General features: G+C 40.4%; 1 protein-coding gene across 1 annotated transcript in view; it reads left to right on the top strand.

Annotated features, from left to right (window-relative positions):
- The window catches only part of ANKH (ANKH inorganic pyrophosphate transport regulator), a 97,869-nt gene that overhangs the window by 75,390 nt on the left and 1,406 nt on the right, over positions 1–21,073 (top strand). The window contains exons 8-11 of the mRNA XM_063400269.1: positions 452–547; positions 17,841–17,970; positions 18,623–18,746; positions 19,334–19,433. Of these exons, the coding sequence (XP_063256339.1) occupies positions 452–547; positions 17,841–17,970; positions 18,623–18,746; positions 19,334–19,433 (450 nt within the window). The remainder of the gene's footprint in view (positions 1–451; positions 548–17,840; positions 17,971–18,622; positions 18,747–19,333; positions 19,434–21,073) is intronic.

The following is a 21,073-nucleotide window of genomic DNA, read 5'->3' as shown; positions in this document are numbered from 1 at the left end:
GCTTTGTTTATACTACCTACTTGTCTAATTGGATCAGTAAGGATGCTTGCATTGGTGATTTGGTACCAATTTGTGGTAAAAGGGAATAAAATCCTGTTTTTCCTGTGGAAACATGCTACAAACTTCAGACTAAGGTTGAAAAATCGTGGTGTTTTCTTAGAAGGAACTACCAACCTTTTTCAAAGCTGTATGTGTTAAATAGGACTGACTCCTTAGAAAAGCAGGGAGACCACTCAGCCCTCAGTGAGCGTAGCGGCAGTTGCTGTCAGTTTGAGCGGAAAATGTTCTGTAGTGGTACAAAGTACTCAGAAAGCTCTAGGTTATAAAGCAAACAAGCCAAGCCAGACACGGCCAGGCACAGACAGTCAGGTCCAGCACATGATCCTGGTGCCAGCAGCTCCCGGTAGTCTGGAGCCAGGCTAATGCTCGCTATCTCTTTCTCTTGCCCTAGAATAACCCCAGCAATAAACTGGTGAACACCAACAGCACCGTCACAGCGACACATATCAAGAAGTTCACTTTTGTTTGCATGGCGTTGTCCTTAACGGTAAGAAACCTTTGTTCAACTCAGTGGTTTCCATCTCAACCAGAAAATTGTCTCCTCTACCTAATGCTAAAAGCACTAGCAGTTCAAAAAAGGTGAATTGTCTTGTCCTGTGAAGCTCTGTTGCTTTTATCTGGAGAAAGAGAGTGTGATCATAGTATTGGAGTAACAAGAAAATCAGCTGTCATTAGCTCAGGCTAGATATCTAAAAGGCTGGAGTTACTCCATTTTATTTTCTCTACTTTTCATTTCAAATCAGCCTCCCATGCAAAAAGATATCAGAGACCTGCTTTTCTTTTCATCTCTTTTTGTGTCTTTTTTTAAATGAACAAAACTTCAGGTAACCAGTGTGTCAGGAAGACAAAAGAGTGCATTTGTGTCACATGCAGTGGGATGGCAGCCTGTCCCTGAGCATTTTTCATTTACTGTGAATGGTGAGAAAGGCAGCACAGGTTGATCCTGCAGTAGCTGTTCCCTGCTGCCCCTCCTGGCACTGGGTTTTCATGTGGGGGTACTTTGATGCACACTTGTTCTGTTTGCTCTCAAAATTAACTAAAAAGGGCAATCTCAGAGATGCTGCTGACACTGACTAAAGGATCCAAATCTGCGTCCATGCTGGGAAGCATTGCATGGGGATGACGTTCAGGGAGGAATTTTGCTGAGCCTACCGTGTTTCAAAATTACCAATTTGCACACATAAATACAGTGCATTTTCCCCAAGAACACTGTTTCTGCAGTCTTCTTAGCAACAAACAGGCAGCTGTGGAAAAGAACTCCTGCAGCTGGTGGGGATCGTAGCAGATAATGAGCAGATGACCAGGGTAAATGCAAAGTCTGTTTCTGTAAAGGATGGGTTTATATTAGTGCTTAGGGCCAGGACATCGTCTCTACACAGTACCCGCGCTAGAAGGACAAAACAAAAGGAGAACCTAGAAAAAAGGTTTTTCATAGAAGAAGTCCTTCATCATGCTAGATGAGTACTTGGAAAATGTGGCAGTTGTTTTAGGATACAATTCTCAAAGTCCTGCAATTGATACTACTCATAGCCCAGACAGGTTTGCTGTTTACCCTCAGCATTGCATACTTTCCATGGGGTAACTGGCTGCTTTGGAACTCTCTTCTCCCCACGTTCACAAGTTTACTATTGAGTATGGGGGTGCTGACAGAATAGAATCTTTATGTCTGAGTTGCAAATGGCTTATGCATGAAGAGAAACTAATTAATGTCAAAGGAAATATTACAGCACACAAACCAGAAACATTTGTAACCATCCCCACCCCTTTGCCACAACCTGAGAATGTAGGATACAGAACTCTGTTTTATTTCACAGTTGAAAATGAAACAGTTCAATCCATCCATAGCTGAACTGCATTTCTTCTGCTCTTTGTCTCCTATACTTTTTCCCTAAACAGCTACAACTGGCCACCATCAAAGACAGAATTGCATGAACCAATGTGACATCTCCTCTGTCTTTTAGTTTCCTTAAGTTTGACCTCTTTTCATGTGGCTTAGAGACCAACAGCTCTTGCTGTAACTTGTATTTCCTACAGCATGAAATGGAGACAGACGTATGCCTTCACTGAACTGGCCATTGTCTGGAGACTTTCCATGAGACACTAGCTCTCATGTTATCTGCCATCACATGCCTTGAGGTTTTCTTTTGTGTCCTGTTCCGGACCAGAGTTACGTTCTCTACAGTTAGAGCCTCCCTCCAAGTCTGTCAGTGTTGTTACAGCCCCACAAAGGGGAAAGCTTTCCTTGTTATAACTTGTTCTGAGAATACTATTCCAGTCTCAGAGTTTTCTCTGAACTGACTGTATTCTTAATCCCCCAGTGGTGTTTATCAGGTTACTCTGATTCTGATAGATTATGAGCTTTTCACATTACCATCAGTATCCTCTGCAGAGTAATTTTTAATCACCTCAACAGGCTTTTGGTTTGTGACTTTCTGGGATTTTGTATCCAAAAGTTCTCCATTTTACTCTCAAGGGCAGTTCTTCCATGAGATCATCATGAGAGATTTGCCCACACTGAAATTCCAGAAACGCTTTTGAGGTCTGTAGCTTCTCCTGTCCCATTTCTATTTTTGCCTGCTAGTGACAGATTCTTAGGATTGCTTGTCAACAGACAGAGCAGGAAAATAGACATGAGCTCTAAAGATTCAGCTGGATTCAAAGGCCTGCAAATGCTTCATCACACAAACTCAGCAGATGTTGGGATGACTCACATTAATGTGTGCCACAGGCCCTAAGGAACTAGACTTCAAATTTGCCTCTGTTGTGGCCAGGTGAGCTCCCATGGCCATTGGTGACAGCTGTGTTTTGATTCAGGGGCTTTATTACAACAAATGGCAGTCAGACTAGTGGCATCACCATTGGTAACATCTTGTTCTTTCAGGCCAGAGGGAAAGGCTCCCAGGCTGGTAAGACAAAACAAATCCTGTACTTAGACATGTCCTGTAAATGCATTTTCCAGTGGATGATCTATAGAAGGATTCCATAAGATTTAAAAATAAAGGAAGTCCATTAACCACTTGAAAAAATAACAGTGAAGCTTTAAGTACAAGCAACAGCCATGCAGGGAAGTACCTTCCCAATGTAAAACCTTGGGAAACTTTCAATCACTAAAGACATACTATTTCAACAGAATTGGGAGAAAAATGTGCTACCTCCTTCCGCAGACCAGTCATGCCTTCACAAGAAGTACTGCAATCACACTACTGCAACAGAAACACCTTTTCGCTGTTTTAGTAGTGACAGTATTAGCTCAGATTAGAAAAAAGTCATAGTGTTGTTAAGAAATGTAACTTTATGGTTTGTTTAAATCTTCATGGGATCTGAAAGGCTACACCTGAGCCTTTCCAGGCTAACTGTGCAGCGTGCACATGTGTTCTGTCAAGTATGATCATAAGTACTGCCTCATGACTTTGCAGAATCAGGTGGGTATTAAAGTTGCCTCTTCAAAAAGTGTGAATTAGTTGTATTGCTCAGTGAAAAATGTGTAAACAAGCTGTTTTATTTAAAGGCTATAAGTAGAAGCCATTAAACTCCTGACAGGTAAGACAGTTGTTGCGATTAGTCACATTGATGTGGCTTTTGCTGTAAATGGGGATTCCTTCCAAAGCCATGTTTTGTGACTGTGCAACTTAATGTAAAATTTGTATAGCAGAGGGAAGGGACTCAGCTGAAGAACTTTTCCTGTACAAATTAAGGACCATTCTAATTTTAAAAAGTAAGTCACGCTTGGTAATTTAAATGCAGTTTAAAAAGTGTGCTTAATGCTGTTTGCCATTATGTCTTACTTCCCTGCCATTAGATACTTTGGAAAAAATGCTTCTTTCCATATGTGAGTACAGATACTGTTCCAAATGCCAATGCTGCTGCCATTGCAGATCAGCTATAGAAGAACTAAACACTTTGGTTCAATGCTAGACGTGTTTAGATGGCCCTGCAGATCAACCCTGAGGTTGCTGCACAATTGTAAACTAAGGGAAGACACAGACTCCAGAGAAAAGTGGTACATCTGTAGCCCATATCCCCTTGGTTGCGGGATGTGTCAGCCTCAGTACACTGCAGAAATCCCAAAATAATTTGTCTGGGTGCTAATTTACTGCATATCTCCACTGCAGCAAAGGTTTGCTGTGTCAGAGGAGAGCACTCACTCACATATAAGCTCTGCATAGAGGGGCAGGCTCTGTGAGGAGAAAGCTACGCAAAGGAACCCTCCCATGCCTAGCAGGAGTAATACAGGCTGTGCTTTAGCAAGGGATTTTCTTAGAATAGTGGTAGTGTCTCTGAGCTTGGATACCAGAGTGCAAAATTCAGGGATTTTTCCAAGGCAGCCTGTGATGGGGCAGAGACACTTCCAAATTACATTTCTCTCTCTCTCTTTCTTTTTTTTTTTTTTTCCTCAATTTTCTCTCCATTTCCTAGCTGAGCTCTTTTTGAAGCCTTCTGTGATGACACAGAAGTCAGTTAAGATCCTTTTCCCTGGCTGATGTTAGCTGCTGGCAGCCACGTGATTGTGTTGGGTCATCTGCCTCTGAGCTGCAAGGCTTTGCAGGCTGGTTCCACGTCAGCTCTTAGTGCTGCTGTATCAAAGTAGAGAGGCCTCCTTTGTGAGGGCAGCCCCTGCAGCCTCCTCTTCTCCTCTGTGTGGCCACAGCCGTGCCCCACACGTCTGTCTGTGTGCGAACGCTGAGGCCGTGCGCCCTGAGCTGTGGATGGTGCAGGCCGCGCTGGGGAGGCAGGACAGTCACAGCTGGCTCAGGGCACTGCCAGTGGTGGCATCCACATCTCAGGGTCATGGCAGGAAGGCGAGGAGTGCCTCAGTTACTGCAGGGTCTGAGCACCCTCGTTAAGGAGCTGCCGCTGGGGTGAAAGCTCAGCTCAGCGTGGCTGGCTCCAGGTCACTGCATGAGGAACGTACAGGATGCTGGTCAGAGAAGCAGCTTCTCAGCGAGCACTGTGAAAGCTCCCAAGTGTCCCTGAATAGTCTGTACTTCCTTGTTCATTTAGAGCAGGAAGGGGCAGTCAGTTCTTACGGCAGTAGTTCGAGAGCTGTGCAATTTGGTTCAGCCTTGTCTTCCAGCAGCCTCAGCTGGGACGGGCCACTGTGGTTTTGGGACACAGTTCCAAACACCAGCTCCTGTTGCTGCTTGGTTCACGTTAGCTGAAGTGTCAGCAAGACACGGGGCCAGTTAGGCCAGTTATCTTCATATTCTCTCGTGTTCTGTGTATTACAACAGGTTTTCCCTTCCCAGTAAGGCAGGTTCAAGGTGCCAGGGTGACATGCTGTGTGCACCACACCATGCTCATCCATGTGCCACCAAGCTAATGTACAGCAGGAGAGCTGCACAGTTTTAACATGTGTTCTACTAGAAACAGCTCGAAGCTCTTTCCAGCTATTTAAAAGGAGTTTCAATGCTTCTTTTTTTTTTTTTTTTTTTTTTTTTTTTTTTTTTTTTTTTTTTTAAATTTTATTTATTTATGAACACATGGTTATGGACAGTTGGGGAAGGTAGCAGTTTTCAAGAATAAACAAACTGATTAAGGGGAGAAGCTAATTGTATAGAATGCTGTTTTATATTTAATTAGTAAACACTGCTTAAGAAACAAAATCCAGATGTTTAGTTTTGCCATGTGATTTTTCATTCCTTTCTGTTCCAAAAGGCTAAAAGATGGAGTGGAGAGAAAGTGTTTACATTTACACTCGCATGTGTGTATGATTTATGCAAGATTTATAAATTTCATATTTACTTGTTACAAGCATACTAGTGAAAACTTTAAATCTCTTAAAAAAATAAGAAACCATGAAGTTTCAACAAAAGTGAAGATTCAGGGACTTAGGCTGAACAGATTAGTGTGCATTGTGCTGTAGTAACCAAACTCAAATACCAGGTCACATGCATTAGATTTAAATCTCAGTGAAAGTTTAAATGTAATGTACTTACAAACAGACAGCTGGTCAGTTTACTGGCTTATATGCTTAACCTTGAGAGCTGAGTATGTGTGTTTCAATAGATGTCAAAATGTCACCCACTTCACAGCCAGGGTTGGTTTATTGACTCCTCAATTATGTTGCTCATAACTGAGGAGTCTCATGATGACTTTAAAATGTTTCTAATACTAGCAAAATTATTTTCTGTTTTATTTGTTAGGTAATCTCTTAGATTCTATAATTAAAAGCTACTTTTTTTTTTTTGTAAATAGAGTGTACTATTTAGATTCATAACTTGTTCTTTTGACAGGGCATTAAAAATACTGACTAAAAAATACTGATAAGGACTCCTGCTGACGAGCATCTGTAGTTTGAGGAGTTACTACTGACAAGTGTTGTTTCTTTCATTTGCTGGTGGTTATCAGTCCCTTAGGAGGAGCAGCAGACAGACATTCTGTCAGCTCTCCAGTGATTATACCTTGTAGCACAGCAGCATAAACTACCATCACTTGGCACTTATATTCATCTCATAGATTAATGTATAATGTGTGTATCTGATAAGCATGCAATCATATTCAGGATCATTCTAAGTGAGGGCTTTTATATTATGTTATAACCAGCAGAAGGTTTAAGCTGCGTCATTTGACACGTTTGCTTGTGTAACTTCTATTTCTTCCCAACCATGGGCAAAAAAGAGGGACAGATGCTGGGAAGCATAGACTTGCAAGATTCAATAGAGACCCCATCTCCATCTGAAAACAGCAGGGTGAGATCCAGAATCATGGGGTTTCTCTTGCTGGATCCCTGTGATGGGATCAGTTTCAGCCTGAACAGAGGAGGAAGCAAGTCTTTGTTCCATTTACTACAGTAAACTGTAATTAATCATCAAGCACCTAGGAGATAAGAAAACCCTGATCAAGAACAAGGAAGCCATTGTAACAGGGAAAATTCCCTATACAAAAAAATGAGAAGCATGGAAAACAAGACTTAGTAGTTGCTGCTTCCTGCTTAATTCTGTAAGACCAAGAATCAAACACTCTGGAAGAGTAGCAGCTGTGTTTCATCCAGGCTGAAAAAGCTTGTCTGTTTAAAAGACAACTTGTGATGCCTGATCTTTAGCTCTCTGCTTTGAATTTGGTTTTGCCAGACTAGGAACTGCCAAGTGGGTACTGGCTGACTCTCCTGTCCAGTTGATCATCAAGGCTCCACCAGCCAGTGAAATATAGCACTGGCAGATAATATTGGAGTCAGAATAAATAAAGACAGAATATTCATACCAACTCAGGGTATTATTGCAGTAGCATTGCCTTATTGACTTATTCCCTAATGCTGTGCAAACACTCTATACTCAATAGTTGTTTAATTTCCAGCTGAACTCAGCAAATCATATTTCCCTGCCTTAAGTCTGGCAGCTGATTTTTCCCATGAGGGACACCGAAGACTGTACAGTTTTCATAGGCCCATTTGCTCTCAAATATTCAGTCTGCGGTGTAATAAATATACCATTTCATATCCCTTTCTGCACTTACAAATAAGTTCATTTTCCACCTGATAAACTATCCTGTGCAAAGCTCTTACACGCGTTAGAGTGATGCATTTGATGTTTTCAACTATGCTGTCTGCTAAATATGGAGACATAAAGCAACTCTTGACAGAAGTTAAAAGAAGTTAAAGGAGAATTCACTGCATCTCTGCAGCAAGCCTGACTGCTGGCCTACTAGGTACCCTTAGTTTGCACTCAGGATAACATGAATGAGGCTTGCATGTTGAAAAATGCCAAGGAACATGTTCCCGTTTCACGGAATTTATTGAAGGTAGAAGAGGAGTGTCCATAGCGTGGCAGATCCCTGCAGTGCACAGCTCTCACTGGCTCCCAGGAGTCCCATGGCATTCAGCCACCATGAATGCACTCCTGAGCTGAAGTAGCCAGAGAAGTATCACACACACTCTGCTTTCTTTCTGGCTTTGGAGAGCAAAAACCTGGATAAGAGACAGAAAATTGCATCAAGGCCTGACCTGAGATTAATTTTTAGGTGCCTTTGGCAGCTTCACTGTAGCCAGAGGGTATGCAAAGGGGTGTTTTAAAATAGGGTTTGCATGCAATGTTTGCAAGCAATACATGTGAACATGTTTTCACAAAAATGTGGATAGTGTTCTCTCCTTTCTGAAAGAAAGGTCAGTTACCACTACTACTGTGAAATCAGTACTAGACTGTCAGATAGCAAGAAAATGTAGAAATACTTGAATTTATCCCCTCACCTTCATGCATTTGAGCAAACAGGGGAGAAGGGTTGTGTGTGTTCATTTGATTAAGTTTGGTAAGGATCAGCCTAGAAAGGAGCAAAGCAATTTGCAATTCTGACCCATGCAAGAAACTGTTGGGGTTTTTACTCCATTATTCCTCTTACAGTCTCACAAGCCCTTTAGCCAAGTATCTGCTGCCTCATGCCCAGGCTTTCAAGTGATCCAGGTGCTGAAAAAGGGAACAAGAAAAAATAAAAAATAACTTTCTGTTTCCTTGTGACTGATGCCATGTATTTCCTCAGTGTATTGAGAGGGTTGCTACCAGGAAAAATCACCCAGTAATTGCAACTTGGGTAGCTTTGGGAGCTATAAACATTCCAGGCTGCTGGAATACTGGTTCTTAGTTCACAAGCTGAAATCTGAACAAAGTGGGGATTTTCGAGCTCCTTAATTTAGGCCACCTTCTCTGTGCTTTACATCTAACCCGCATGCAATGCTGAAACCTCCCCACTCCCCCATCTCAACTCTCACAGAAGTAACAGATAGCAGGCATTCTGAAGATGGCCCACAAGGACCAAAGTCTGAATTCAGAAAAGGGCAGTACTGGAGGGGTGTGTGGTGAAATATGAGCCTATTTAATACTAAAGAGAGAGTCAAAGATGTAGTCTTTGTGCACTGATGGTGCAGAAGAGCAGCTGAACAAGAAGGTAAAAATGAACTGAAGTTCACAAAGCCTCATTTTTTCACAAAATTTTGACTCATGATCTAGGGAATAGCATCATGGTCTGAAAAGGACAAGCCATACATTTAAGTTCCTTGGCATTTCAGATACTGAACATCTTCCCTGCAAATGGGGAATGCAATATAGTATCCAGTTAGAAACCTCATTAATCTGTTCTGTCTTGAGGATTTGGCTACTGTATAATTTCTGCCTTACTAGAAGAAACAGCTGCGCCACACCATGAAAAACAGGATTGTGATGATTTCTTTCATGTGAACAAGGAAATCTGTGGATTGATCAGTGTTCATGTGCTCAAACATTGCACAAACTAAATTACTCTGTAGAAATCAGGAATTTTAGTTCTGGAGCAGGAAGTTTCTGATGGCAGTAATGCTTTCCAGTTTTTGAAATGCTTTTGTTTTAACAAACATGCTTTGTGTTTCTAACAAACACAGGCCTGGGACTATGTTTGCAGTGTTGTAATTCCAGAAGGTCAGTTACCAACCCTGCACTAAAATTTATAAATGGAAGATAACATAAGAGCCAGCTTTCTTAAAGTGGCTTGTGTTACTGCATTAACTAGGATGAGCCTTTGCTGTTTTTATTGTATGATTCTATATTCTATAATATTGTGTGATTCTGTGAAATGTATATAGGAACCATATTTTGCTGCTACTATATCTACCTGTGACATTCAGTGTCAGAAGTTGAAGCCATTGCAGAGGCCACTGGATTTGTGTTCATTTTTTCCTATCTTTTATTTACTGTCCTTGTTTTGCATCTCTGCATTGCTTTATTATCAAAGGTTACAACCCAGCCCTACTAAAGTAATGGCAAATTTGGACTGAGAGGCAGTAAAATCCACAGGAATAAATGTCACAGCAAGAGTCTGGTCCTTCTCAGAGGACACAACCCTAGCTGCTGACCATGCCAGTATTTGAAATTCTCTGCGTGACAGAATTCAGTGTCCTTATCTCTTGTGAGTATACAAAGAACATGAAAAGCACAGACAACTCTCCAAACTTTCCCAAATCTTACTTCACCAATGGTCTCATTACAGCCTTATTGTATTAAAAAGATCTCACAAGTCTTATCTAGAATATCCGTGCTTTAGAAAAGCAGCATTAATTTTTAAGACTATATCAATTTTATTTTGACTTTACTGTTGTAGACCATATGAAGGTCAAGGACAGTTTTTAGAGTAATACCACTGGATGCAGTGGAGCAGTTTGTTTTGACTGCTTTGATTTTGCCCATCTCTTAACTCCAAGATTGGGGTTTTTTCAATCTTCAGGCTGCTGGCACAAAAAGCAGCAATTGGAAAATGGCATATTGGCAAAAAATAATAATTGGGAAATGGCATATTGGCAGACAGGTGTTCAAGAAGCTCTTCACCTTTGCAAGGTCAGGTTTAGTTCCCATTTCAGTAAAAATTGTTTCGGACATGAAAGGAAACATTCCAGCCTGCACAGGAAGATACTGGACCACCAGAGGCAGACTTTATGAAATCCTCACCAGGGCCTTGTACTATCCATGGTACTGCATTGAGCCTTTGTCCTGGAACAAAGGTTTTTTGTTTGCTCCAGTGAGGTGGAGATTAATGTCTCCTTCATGATTGTTCAGGTTTCATACAAAGGATCTGTTCTGCATGAGTGGCTGGAGCAGGCAGAAAAGGAAGCATCAAAAATTGTCCCTGCAGAAAAATGCTTCTGCTCAAACTCTGTGTGCACAGTAGGAAGAGCAGCAAGGGGCGCTGAAAACTTGGAACAGAAAAAGTTACTAAGTTGGGAGATGATTTCTGGTCTCTTCAAAAAGAGACCAGAAATCTGCCATCTTTGGTTTATTGAAGCTTTTTAGAAGTGAAGTAAAATATTCTTCTTTCTGTAAAAAACGAAGAGGCGTAATTTGTTGGGAAGATATGATGACTACCTGAAACAATTAGTGACCCAACGCAGCTTGGAAAATACCACCTAAGTACTTTCAGCATCAGCTGGAGAGAAAGCAGATGTGGCATTGTGTTAATGCTATCAGAGAGTCAGTGAATTGTGCAGCTGCTGGACGTGCTGGACATTCCTTTATTTCTAAAGATTGTAGTGCTCTGTCACTCTGGAAAGCTGGGGGAAGATTTAGATATGCATAAACCAATTGTTTCAGGAGGAGATATAAAGTTAGGGGGTGTTCCCACAAGCAGGCTCTGGTTCCCCCTCTGCTTGACAGATGTTATCATGACTGATTTCAGCCTTACAGCCCCGGCACAGAACACCAAGTTCACAGAAATCTATACTGACTTGCACATGCCTGAGGGATCATCACTGTGAGAGAATGTCCTTGTGATTCAGGTCATCAGCATTATCATAAATCAGTTTCAAATGTGACTGCAGTCTGACATTTTTACTGCTCACAGATCCAGGGTTTTTTGTTTCATGGGACCTCACAATTGTTCAGGTTGGAAAGGCCTCAGGAGTTCATCAGGTCCAGCCTTTGTGCCAAGCAGTGTCTGCTGTGAAGTCAGAAGTTCCCTGGGGCTTTGGACAGTCTGTTCCTGAAGAGTTCACATTTCCCACACAAGAAAAGGACCCAATTTCTGACCTCTTCTTAGTTACAGGGCACATGAACACACATCATGATGTGTCTCAGCAGCGCATCAGACTGCAGCAACCTTGACCCTGAGATCTGCTCAGCTGGTTAGAGCATGGTGCTGATAACACCAAGGTTGTGGGATCAATCCCTGTGTGGGCCATTCACTTAAGAGCTGGACTTGATAATCCTTGTGGGTCCCTTACAATTCAGAATATTCTGTGATCTGTGGCTTAACACCTCAGAGTCTCAAACAACTTGGGATGATGAATTTAGGTTGTCTGCTGTATATCAAAAATTCCTCAAAACTGCCAAAATGGCAAGTGTGGCTCTGCAAAGATTGCTCTCAGACATGAAACACAGTAGAGGCAGCATGAGTGTGCAGGCTTATTCTGGCAACAACCAGGTATGCAGCAAGCTTCTGTAGTGAGGCAGTGATGCTGGCCTCTAGTGTAGTATGAAACCAGTGATTCCTCCACATATTCAAACAAAATTTATGATTGTTTATAGAACTGTGCTTAAAAAAAAAAACAACAACCAACCTAACTGAAAAAAAACCCAAAAAACCTTAAGTCTTTAAAGACAACAAGGCTTTTACTTGATTATTTTCATGGTAAATTAGATACAATTTCCTGACAACAGGGAATAATGCTTTCATGATAAAACCTAGACTTTATGATTTCTTGAGCCACAATAAAACACAAAAGCCCTTCTTTGTGTAAATCAATGAGTAGCTGCATCTTCTTTCTTCATTAGAACCCTGCTGAATTCTTTCTTTATTTTTCAACTTCCTAAGAGGTGCATGGCAGCTTCAGGGGGTATTAGGACTTTGTATTCTGTGCCACACCTCTATTCAACACGGAAGAACACCTCAATGGGAATCTGAAAAGTGGGGATAACTATTAACTGTTCTTAAACAACTATTCTGTTGTTTCAGTACTAGTAAGCAATTAGCAGTCACAAACTGTTGTACCTTCTATTCTTCATAAAAATACAGAAGTGCAGTTTAACAATAAGATGCTAAAGTAAGATTTGGAGTGAAAAGCTCCAGTACTATGTAGTCATTTAGAGAACTAAATTTTCAAGGTCGATGAAGATATGGATTTGAAATAGCTGTAAAAACAGCACTACCAAATTAAACAACTTTTTTTCCAGCATCTTACAAAATAGGCTCTTGAACAGAGGAGAAAAATCCAGCGTTTGACACAGATGTTAGTTAGAACAAGATATTATCTTGACTTCAAAAATACATCTGTGAAATCAGCTTATATTATGTGATACAAGCTCTGAAAGGGGACAGAATTATGAAAGTTCTGTTTATGTCAGAAAGAGGGAGACCATGGAGACGTTTAGCAAATCAGGAGATCCAACCAAGTAAGACTCAGACTACTTTTTGATTTGTTTATTGCACAGTTCAAAAGACTAAATCATGTCATTTATATTCTTCCATAGTATTAACAGTTATAAACTTAGCTGATACTATCCCAAAGACCAGAGGTGCAATTCAAAGCTGAGATGTATAACAATTTTCCAAGTAGGTTTCCTCTGCCCTCATTGGACACCATGCAGCATAAATGGTAATAAGGAATGAACAAGGCACATGTTAAATTAAGCTACAATCCTCAATACATACATAGAACAATATCTTTAGGATAAAACTCTTCCCTTGGACAGCCACACTTCTGCAAATATATCAGGTTCAACAAACGATATGAAACATCTGCTAAGAGGTTTTTTGCAGGAGAAAAATAGGAACTGCATTTCATCACAAAATAAGTTTCCACAATAAAATCTGTTATTCCATACTCATTCCAGGTTGGCATATGTCTAACCTATTTTTAAAAACATCCATTTTGGATTCCTTAATTTCTTTCTGAGAAACACAGAGCCATACCATGTGTCTGTCATCTGCCAATGTTTCTTCTTACTAAAGACCGCACAAAGTCTAGAAAAGCTGTACTGTTGCTCATAGCTCACTAGAATACTATTTTGTGCTTTATATTTATCAATGAATATCTCAAAAGACAGGCAGTTTTCTACAAGTGCTGAAAAGCAGATCAGTTTGGCACCCTGCAGATTACTATACACACGACAATAGCCTTTGTTAGCATAATGTATTATAATGCATTATGTAGTGGGTCTCTGAGGTTTAGTAATCCCTGTCAGCAACCAGAATAAATGGAAATAGCTTCCAGGAGATACAAGGCCTATGAAAAGACTGTTATTTTTCAAGAACTAGAAGCATTCAGCCTCACACATGCAGCCTTGGAAACAAAATCTCATGAACAATCTTTCATCACAATCATTTGTGAAAGTCAAATGCCATAATTGTACTTAAGAGAATAAAGAGAAATTGAACTGAACATTAGCAGTTCTGTACTTTCCCTATGGAAAAAAAAAAAGATTTGGTGCATTCTTTCAGGCTTGGTGACAGCAAAGTTTTTAATTTTGACTTTTGAATATGCTTAAACACTGAATTTAGCCAGGTTCCATGTAAAAAAGGCACACCTCTTCAACGAGGGTGTCTAAGCCACAAGTGAGAGTGTTTTTTACTTACTTTTAATGCACAGCTGTATTGAAAAAGAATCACTAATATAAGATAAAGCATCGCCTGCATGGGATGAAGGTGCACCAGGATTACTGAACTCCTGGAGCCATAACTCCCATGCAGACTGGGAAAGGCATCTCTTACACTACACTTGCCCTGGTTTTGATCCCCTTTTCCCTTCAGCAGCTCCCAGTGGCCTTTAGCAGGGAGACAGTACTAATCTAGCTGGAGCTTTGATCTGAGCTAGCATAGCTGCACTGGTTTTCTTATGGTGCTGTGAGTTCTTGTAAAGTTTTTCAAATTTTACTAGTGTACAACAATTAAAGGCACAATGCCAAAACCCAAAACCCTTCAGATCAATTGAAATTACTAAAATATCTTCAGAAATGTTTAGGTTACTGTTGTTGATATTACAATTGGTAATACATACTACTGTCTTTGTGCAGAACTGTTTATTCTCTGTAGCATTCCACTCTGCTGTTTACACCTTCATTTCCTCCTGTATTTTCAAAACCCTCATTGCTGGTCAGTTGAAGTTCCAGTTAAATGATCAAAGGCTTTATCAAAACTATCCTTTAATATCATGCTGCACTCGTACCATAAGGCAACAAAAAATCAAATAAGCTTTGTTGCTAAAATTCTACAAGAAAAATCCTTACTCCCAAAACACTGAAATGCTTTGACCTCAGCAGAGTTGCCAGATACAACACTCAACAGCCAACTGCAATTGCAGCCTGAAGCTGCAGTGCCACTCTGCATGCACATTGCTTGCCTCTGCAGAAGCTTTCACTGTTTAGTCTTCATCTCTTGATTAGATTAAATGAAGGTATAGTTGTAACCCTAACCAAGTCATTTATTTTATTTTTAACCTTGCAGACGTGCACAGAAATGCAAGTGGGGGGAGAAAACAGTGTTAAATTAGGAGAAAGATAGGAAACATCCTATTGGTAAATCTACTTCCTAAAATCTTTCCTGATCTGAGTCACAGGAAATTAACACTGCTTATTGCAGTAGAGCCAATCTCAAATTTTCTGTGCCACATTTTCCTGGACTACTATTACCATCTTCCCCAGTCTTCTGTCAGGCATCACCTTTTACCAAGATAGTGACAAACATCCTAAAGACCACTCAGAATCACAGAAAAGCTGACTTCATCTTATTTTCAGAAGACACCATCTGTAACAAAATCAGCAGCTGAAATATCTTCCTGCTTTGAATGTTGAGTGTTATCCTTTGCCTGAAGTAGAGCCTGGGTTTATTCCACTACATTTTGTCTTTGAAATAGTAAAGTTGCAAGCACTCTAGGGTTTCAATTGCAGAGGGCTTGAATGATGCAAAGCATTAATTTATTTTCCTGAGGCTTTGTTCCCTGTAGGCATTGAGAATATCATAAGATGATGGAGAGGGCTCTCTTAGCAAAATGAAACTAGTTATCAGTATTGCGGCTGAAAAGATGGAAGGATGCTGAGACAGAAATAGAAGGTCCTTCTGCTGCAGTGCCTCACCTCCTCAAGCAGCTTACTCTTAAGCTTAGCAGTCTTTACCCACCAGCTGCTGTGTAAGTGCTCTTTGAAGCCATTTACCAGCACCACTCTCTGCTGATCGGGGGGTGGGGAAGACTGCAGTTTGCAAAGGCTGGGGAGGAATGACCACGTAACTCCTGGGTGCAAGTCATTACCCTTGATTGGCAAAGTGACCTTACTCCGGTGGGAGCTGCGTGGAGATTGAGTCTGTTCTTATTAGGGCCAGAAGGAAACCTTCAGAGAGCAGAACTGAGTACAGTGCCTTTGGTCACCCATTTGCTTGCCTGTCTAACCATGTTCAACACTTTTTCAAGTGGCTGCTGAAGAGGGAAAGGCTGCTCTGTTTGCCTTTTGCAGGCAGTGGGCAGGCTCTGTATGTTAGCATGCACGTATGGAATCTGGCAGCAGCTATACTGCTCACTAGGACACTAAATGGCATTGTGCAGTGCAAGCAGTGTAAAGGTCCTTGTTTCATGAAGACAGCAAATCATAAATGAAGAGTGGGCATCTTTGTATCTTACTTTATTTATTGGACTTTGAATAAAGATTTGACAAAATATTCCCTGTATGACTGCTTTACAGGTCATTTGCAGTGAGAGTACAAATGACTGCAATCTGCCTAAGGGTGTCTCCAGCAATGAAAGAATTCACTCTGTTGTTGTACAGTTACTTTTTAATAACTGAATTCTCCACCACACAACCCCCTCTGCTCTAGATTGTCCCCTCTGCTTCAGTCATACCCTGTGCCAGTAGATTGGCACAAAGACTGCTCAGTTCTTTTGTCTTCTCTTGCCTTCCTCCACTTACTGTTGTTCTCTGTAGAGGTGATGGAGATACACCATCATCAGATTAGTCAAGTAAAACATGCAATTGTAACACATAAATAGTAGATCCTACTCTAAGAAGTGCAGAGGAAAATTGAAGATGGACCTTTATGCAGGAATGTGAAGTGTTTTGTTCACCACACAGGCCACTCAGTGACAGGCCTTGGGAGGCTTCTGCAGTCTGGGCACTTGGAGGCTAAACAGAAAGGACAATTTCAGACACCCTACCAAAGAATGAGAGTGAAATCCCAGCTGTCTTAGAGGTTGTAGGACTTCAAAGACTAGTTTGAAAAGCCATCTGAACGTGTAGGGATATGACAACTGCATAAAAAGAAAAGAGCTAGCTGCTATCATACCATATCATGGTAGGCTAAATTATAACAGAGTGGTTATAGAGTCCTACAAACTCTGTTGTACAGCCAATGTGCATAATTTACGGGGTATACAGATTTGTAACCTGATGAGTGCCAGATCATTTAAGGTCCCCAGTTTTGCACCATTCAGTCAGCTCACTTCCTTAACGTTCACTTTACAATAAATAACAATATAAGAATAACAAGAATATTGTTACAAGAATAGCAATCAGATGTGATTTTTTAAATCACAAAATCAAATTAAATTATAAAGTACTTATACTTGAAGGTATGCTTTCTTATAGGGGAAGTCCTGTAAGGACTGTCAGGACTGTTCTTCAGTGAGTGCCTTGAACTGAAGCCAGACCTGCAGCTGCCAACAGCCCCTTCAGCTCAGATGGAAGCCTCAGGACTGGCCAAAAAATTAAACATGTACTACCACTGTAGCAGTTGGTATGAGTTTTTCAGGGAAATTTTCTTTTTCTGTATGGACTAAACAACACACTCTTTAATGAAAATATCAAGATTTAGTGGATTTGTAGCCTGAGAGCACCATGTCTGCAGGACTGTGCTTTGCTATCAGACTTACTGCATACCAACAGTACTCTTCTCAGCAGCAAATTTAAACCCCTAGTCTTAGGTTCAGGTCAGATCTCTGGGTCTTAGGGGACTTCAAATCTTTAGTTACTAAAAATTTTGATAATCTGTTTAGGAGTACAAGTGTTTTAACCAGATCAAGTGCTGTAAAAATCTGGGCTTTTACTGTTTGTGTAACAATAAACCATTCAAGTACAACCACTTGCAGAAACAAAAAACAATCTTTCTCTTTGCATCACACTTGGTATTTGAGAAAAATTTAATAGTAGAAATTGCTTCTGAAGTTAAGGTATCTCTCTTATGTACACGTGTATTTGAATGCAAGCTAAAAATAAATATACAGTATGTATATTTACCATTGGTAGAGTTATCTTCTCAGCAGTAAACAAATATTTTTGTCCAGGAGGGCCTACCTTTTCATGTGCTTGCCTTCTGAAATATAATCATTTTTCAAATTTTGTTCTTTCTAGCTCTGTTTTGTGATGTTTTGGACGCCAAATGTGTCAGAGAAGATTTTAGTTGACATAATTGGAGTAGACTTCGCTTTCGCTGAGCTGTGTGTCGTTCCTTTGCGCATCTTCTCCTTTTTTCCACTTCCAGGTAAAAAAAAAAGGAAAAGAAAAGTCCTGTAACCTTGGTGGCTCCTTCAGAGCATAAGCATTATGTAATAAAAGTTAATACTTCTATCAAAGAGCAAGTCAAGCTGAACATCAATAATCAAAATGTTTCAAATTTCTAGCTCTGTAATTAAATGCAACATCTTTTAGTGTTTTCTGCTTCTACAACAAGACAGTTTCATAGTAAAGGTAAACTACAAATACAAGAATAGGTACATGTAGATACCTTTTCTTGTGCATGACTGTTACACCATGTGCCACACAGGAACCAGATAGAAAATTTTCCTTGGTAGGACTTCTCTTTAAGGAAGGAGATAGTTGGGATTTTTTTTTAATGAAGAAAACAGAATGGACTGTCTAATAAATTGGTTTTAAGAGAGCAGCTCTTAGGAACAAGTGTTGTCCATAAGTGCTTTTTTTTGTTTCTTCATTTTCCCAAATCAGTATATTAAAGCAATTTGAACATAAGATCGACTTCCTTTCTAGTAGGGTGCAAAATTTTGGGTGCAAAAGCAGTAAATTTTACAGTGGTTATTTCTGAACAGTGCTCTCTGCATGGAAATGCTGTATATGAGATGACCTGACTTTTTGTTTTTTACTATTCTTGCCTCTTTTTCTCCCCTGTTTATGAACAGTGACTGTCAGAGCACACTTGACTGGTTGGCTGATGACTCTGAAGAAGACATTTGTGTTGGCACCCAGCTCAGTGCTGCGGATTATCGTCCTCATCACCAGTCTCATCGTGCTGCCTTACCTAGGGTAAATCATTATTCCTCACAGAACCCGTGGGTTTGCTGTCCTCTTCATTCCTCTTCCCTGTCACTTGATAGCTGAATTTGCATAGCTCAGAACATTTTCTCCAAATACTAACCATGATACAAAGCCTAAATAGTGTCACTGTTTGGAAAATAAACATTTACAAATGCACAATCGTGACTACTCTGGACAGGCACAATAGTGATGTCCCTTTGGAAAAAATACACGAATGTCAAAGAGGCAAAAACGTGTCCTAAGGGGAATTTATTTCCATGTTAATAAACACACTGTTAAGAAAGCTAATGGAAGAATATCTTGTTCATAAGTTTAATAATCTATTCTACAGCACTCTGTACAAGTCTTTAAATTCTTAGTCCATAATTTGATTCTGTGTGCTTCTTTTACTAAACAGTGTAGCCATTAAAAACAAACGAGGCCTTTAAAATACCAGTTATTCTCTTAGGCAGTGTATTGTGCCTTTGAAGAAAATATTTCTATCAGCAGATTGGTTATATATGCCAGTGCAAATGTAATTATGAGTCATGCATTCTCACACAACAATGACTGCTTTCTTTCTGTGCCTTCAACAGAGTTCATGGAGCCACGCTTGGAGTAGGATCCCTTCTCGCTGGTTTTGTGGGAGAATCCACCATGGTTGCAATAGCGGCCTGTTACGTCTATAGGAAACAGGTGAGAGTGAGTCTCTGTGGGACCTCATGGAAGCAGGTGATGAATAGAGCGGATTTTAGTTCAGATGAAGTTACACTTTGGCAATGTAACTCCCCAGAAATCCTCACTTTGGTTTGCTTCCCTGTTAAGTCTCGGGAGTGGGCAGCTTGGAAAGTCTTTGGGCTGAAATAAAACCAGAAGGTGCCATCCAGCTGCTAATGGGCATCTAGGCCATGGGACATGCTGGTGTGCAGCCAGAGAGCCTTTTGCTTCTCAAAACGTGCATCATGGATATCCTGTCCTTACCACCAGCAGTTTTGCCCTGTGTATTTGCTACTGCAGTACAACATAGCATTTTTCTGTAGGCATAGGAACTACTCATGTACATGTACTCAGCTTACAACACGAGTTTCTGTATGTATATTGAATCATAGAATCACAGAATCACAGAGTGATGGAATGGTTTGGGTTGGAAGAAACCTTAAAGTTCCAACAAGTTCCAAGTTTCCTCCCATGGAATGTGTTATGTGGTGTATACATATCTGTATATATACAGTGTATACATATATATCTGTGTGTATACACTATGTAATACATATATCTCTGCATATATACATTCATTTCTCTATAAAACCAGCTCTACTGAAAATCAACAAGAAGCACAGGTGCTTACGGTTTTTTGCCATCTAGAGGAGTGGCTTAAAACAAGACTTACTCCTGCAGCAGTTGACAGTAAGAGCTTATAAATAATTAAACAGGTGCATTTTTACATATTTTAAACACTACAATCCTGCATGTGTGGAGTAGTAGTGATACATGGATTTTGAAGAAGATTCCACTAAATAAAGTCAAACACAGAATAAATATTGGCTGAGTGACTGGATACACTGCAGTACCTGCATGTTGTTCCCTTTCAGTTATGTGTTCAAGGCACCGTGTAGGGCACTATGTCCAGCTCTAACTAGCAGAACCAGCAAGGTGTGTACATCACTCTGTAGTACAGAAGGACTCTGTGGATGGGAACAGAAAATATAATCTATGCAGTGACTTTTTTTTTTTTAATTAGATTTCTTACCAAGTGCCAAGTGGAAATACCTACCACATCTATTAAAAAAAAAACCCTCCAAAAAGAACCCAACAAACACTCTGCAGAAGATGTAATATCTTAAAAGGCTTATATTGGAACAACCTAAAATCGGTTTTGATAGGTGTTGACAATGCAGGCCATGGCAAGAGACCAAAATGTACAAGGTTAGGTTGTAACAATAACCTTGTTAGGTTAAGACAATAGAAGAAAATCATAATCTCTGTCATGATTAATTTGTTATGTTTGCCTTGAGAACCAAAGAGTAAGACTTTTAGACACTGAAATGGCTTGTCTTGACCTGTGGTTTCACAACATCCTCATTGCTAGTTTGTTACCATAGTAGCTCACAGAGTCTTTCTGGCCAGGGACACTGTGCTTAATTTTTCTCAGTGGTAAGTGCAGCTTGTAGGAGTAATAACTGTGCCAACCTAATTTATTCTTTTTTCTGTGTAACAGTGGCAGAGCCAACCAGTAGCTGTATATACCAGGTTATTCTCACCTGCAGTTGGAGAGCTGCAGATCAAATGTTGTGTAGACACCTCTGAGATTTTGGAACTCTGATACACCCATCTCA

Source organism: Prinia subflava, chromosome 1, assembly GCF_021018805.1.
Source record: "Prinia subflava isolate CZ2003 ecotype Zambia chromosome 1, Cam_Psub_1.2, whole genome shotgun sequence".
Classification (NCBI taxonomy): Eukaryota; Metazoa; Chordata; class Aves; order Passeriformes; family Cisticolidae; genus Prinia; species Prinia subflava.
The sequence above is the reverse complement of the archived record's forward strand: the minus strand, read 5'-3'. Positions and strand labels throughout refer to the sequence as shown.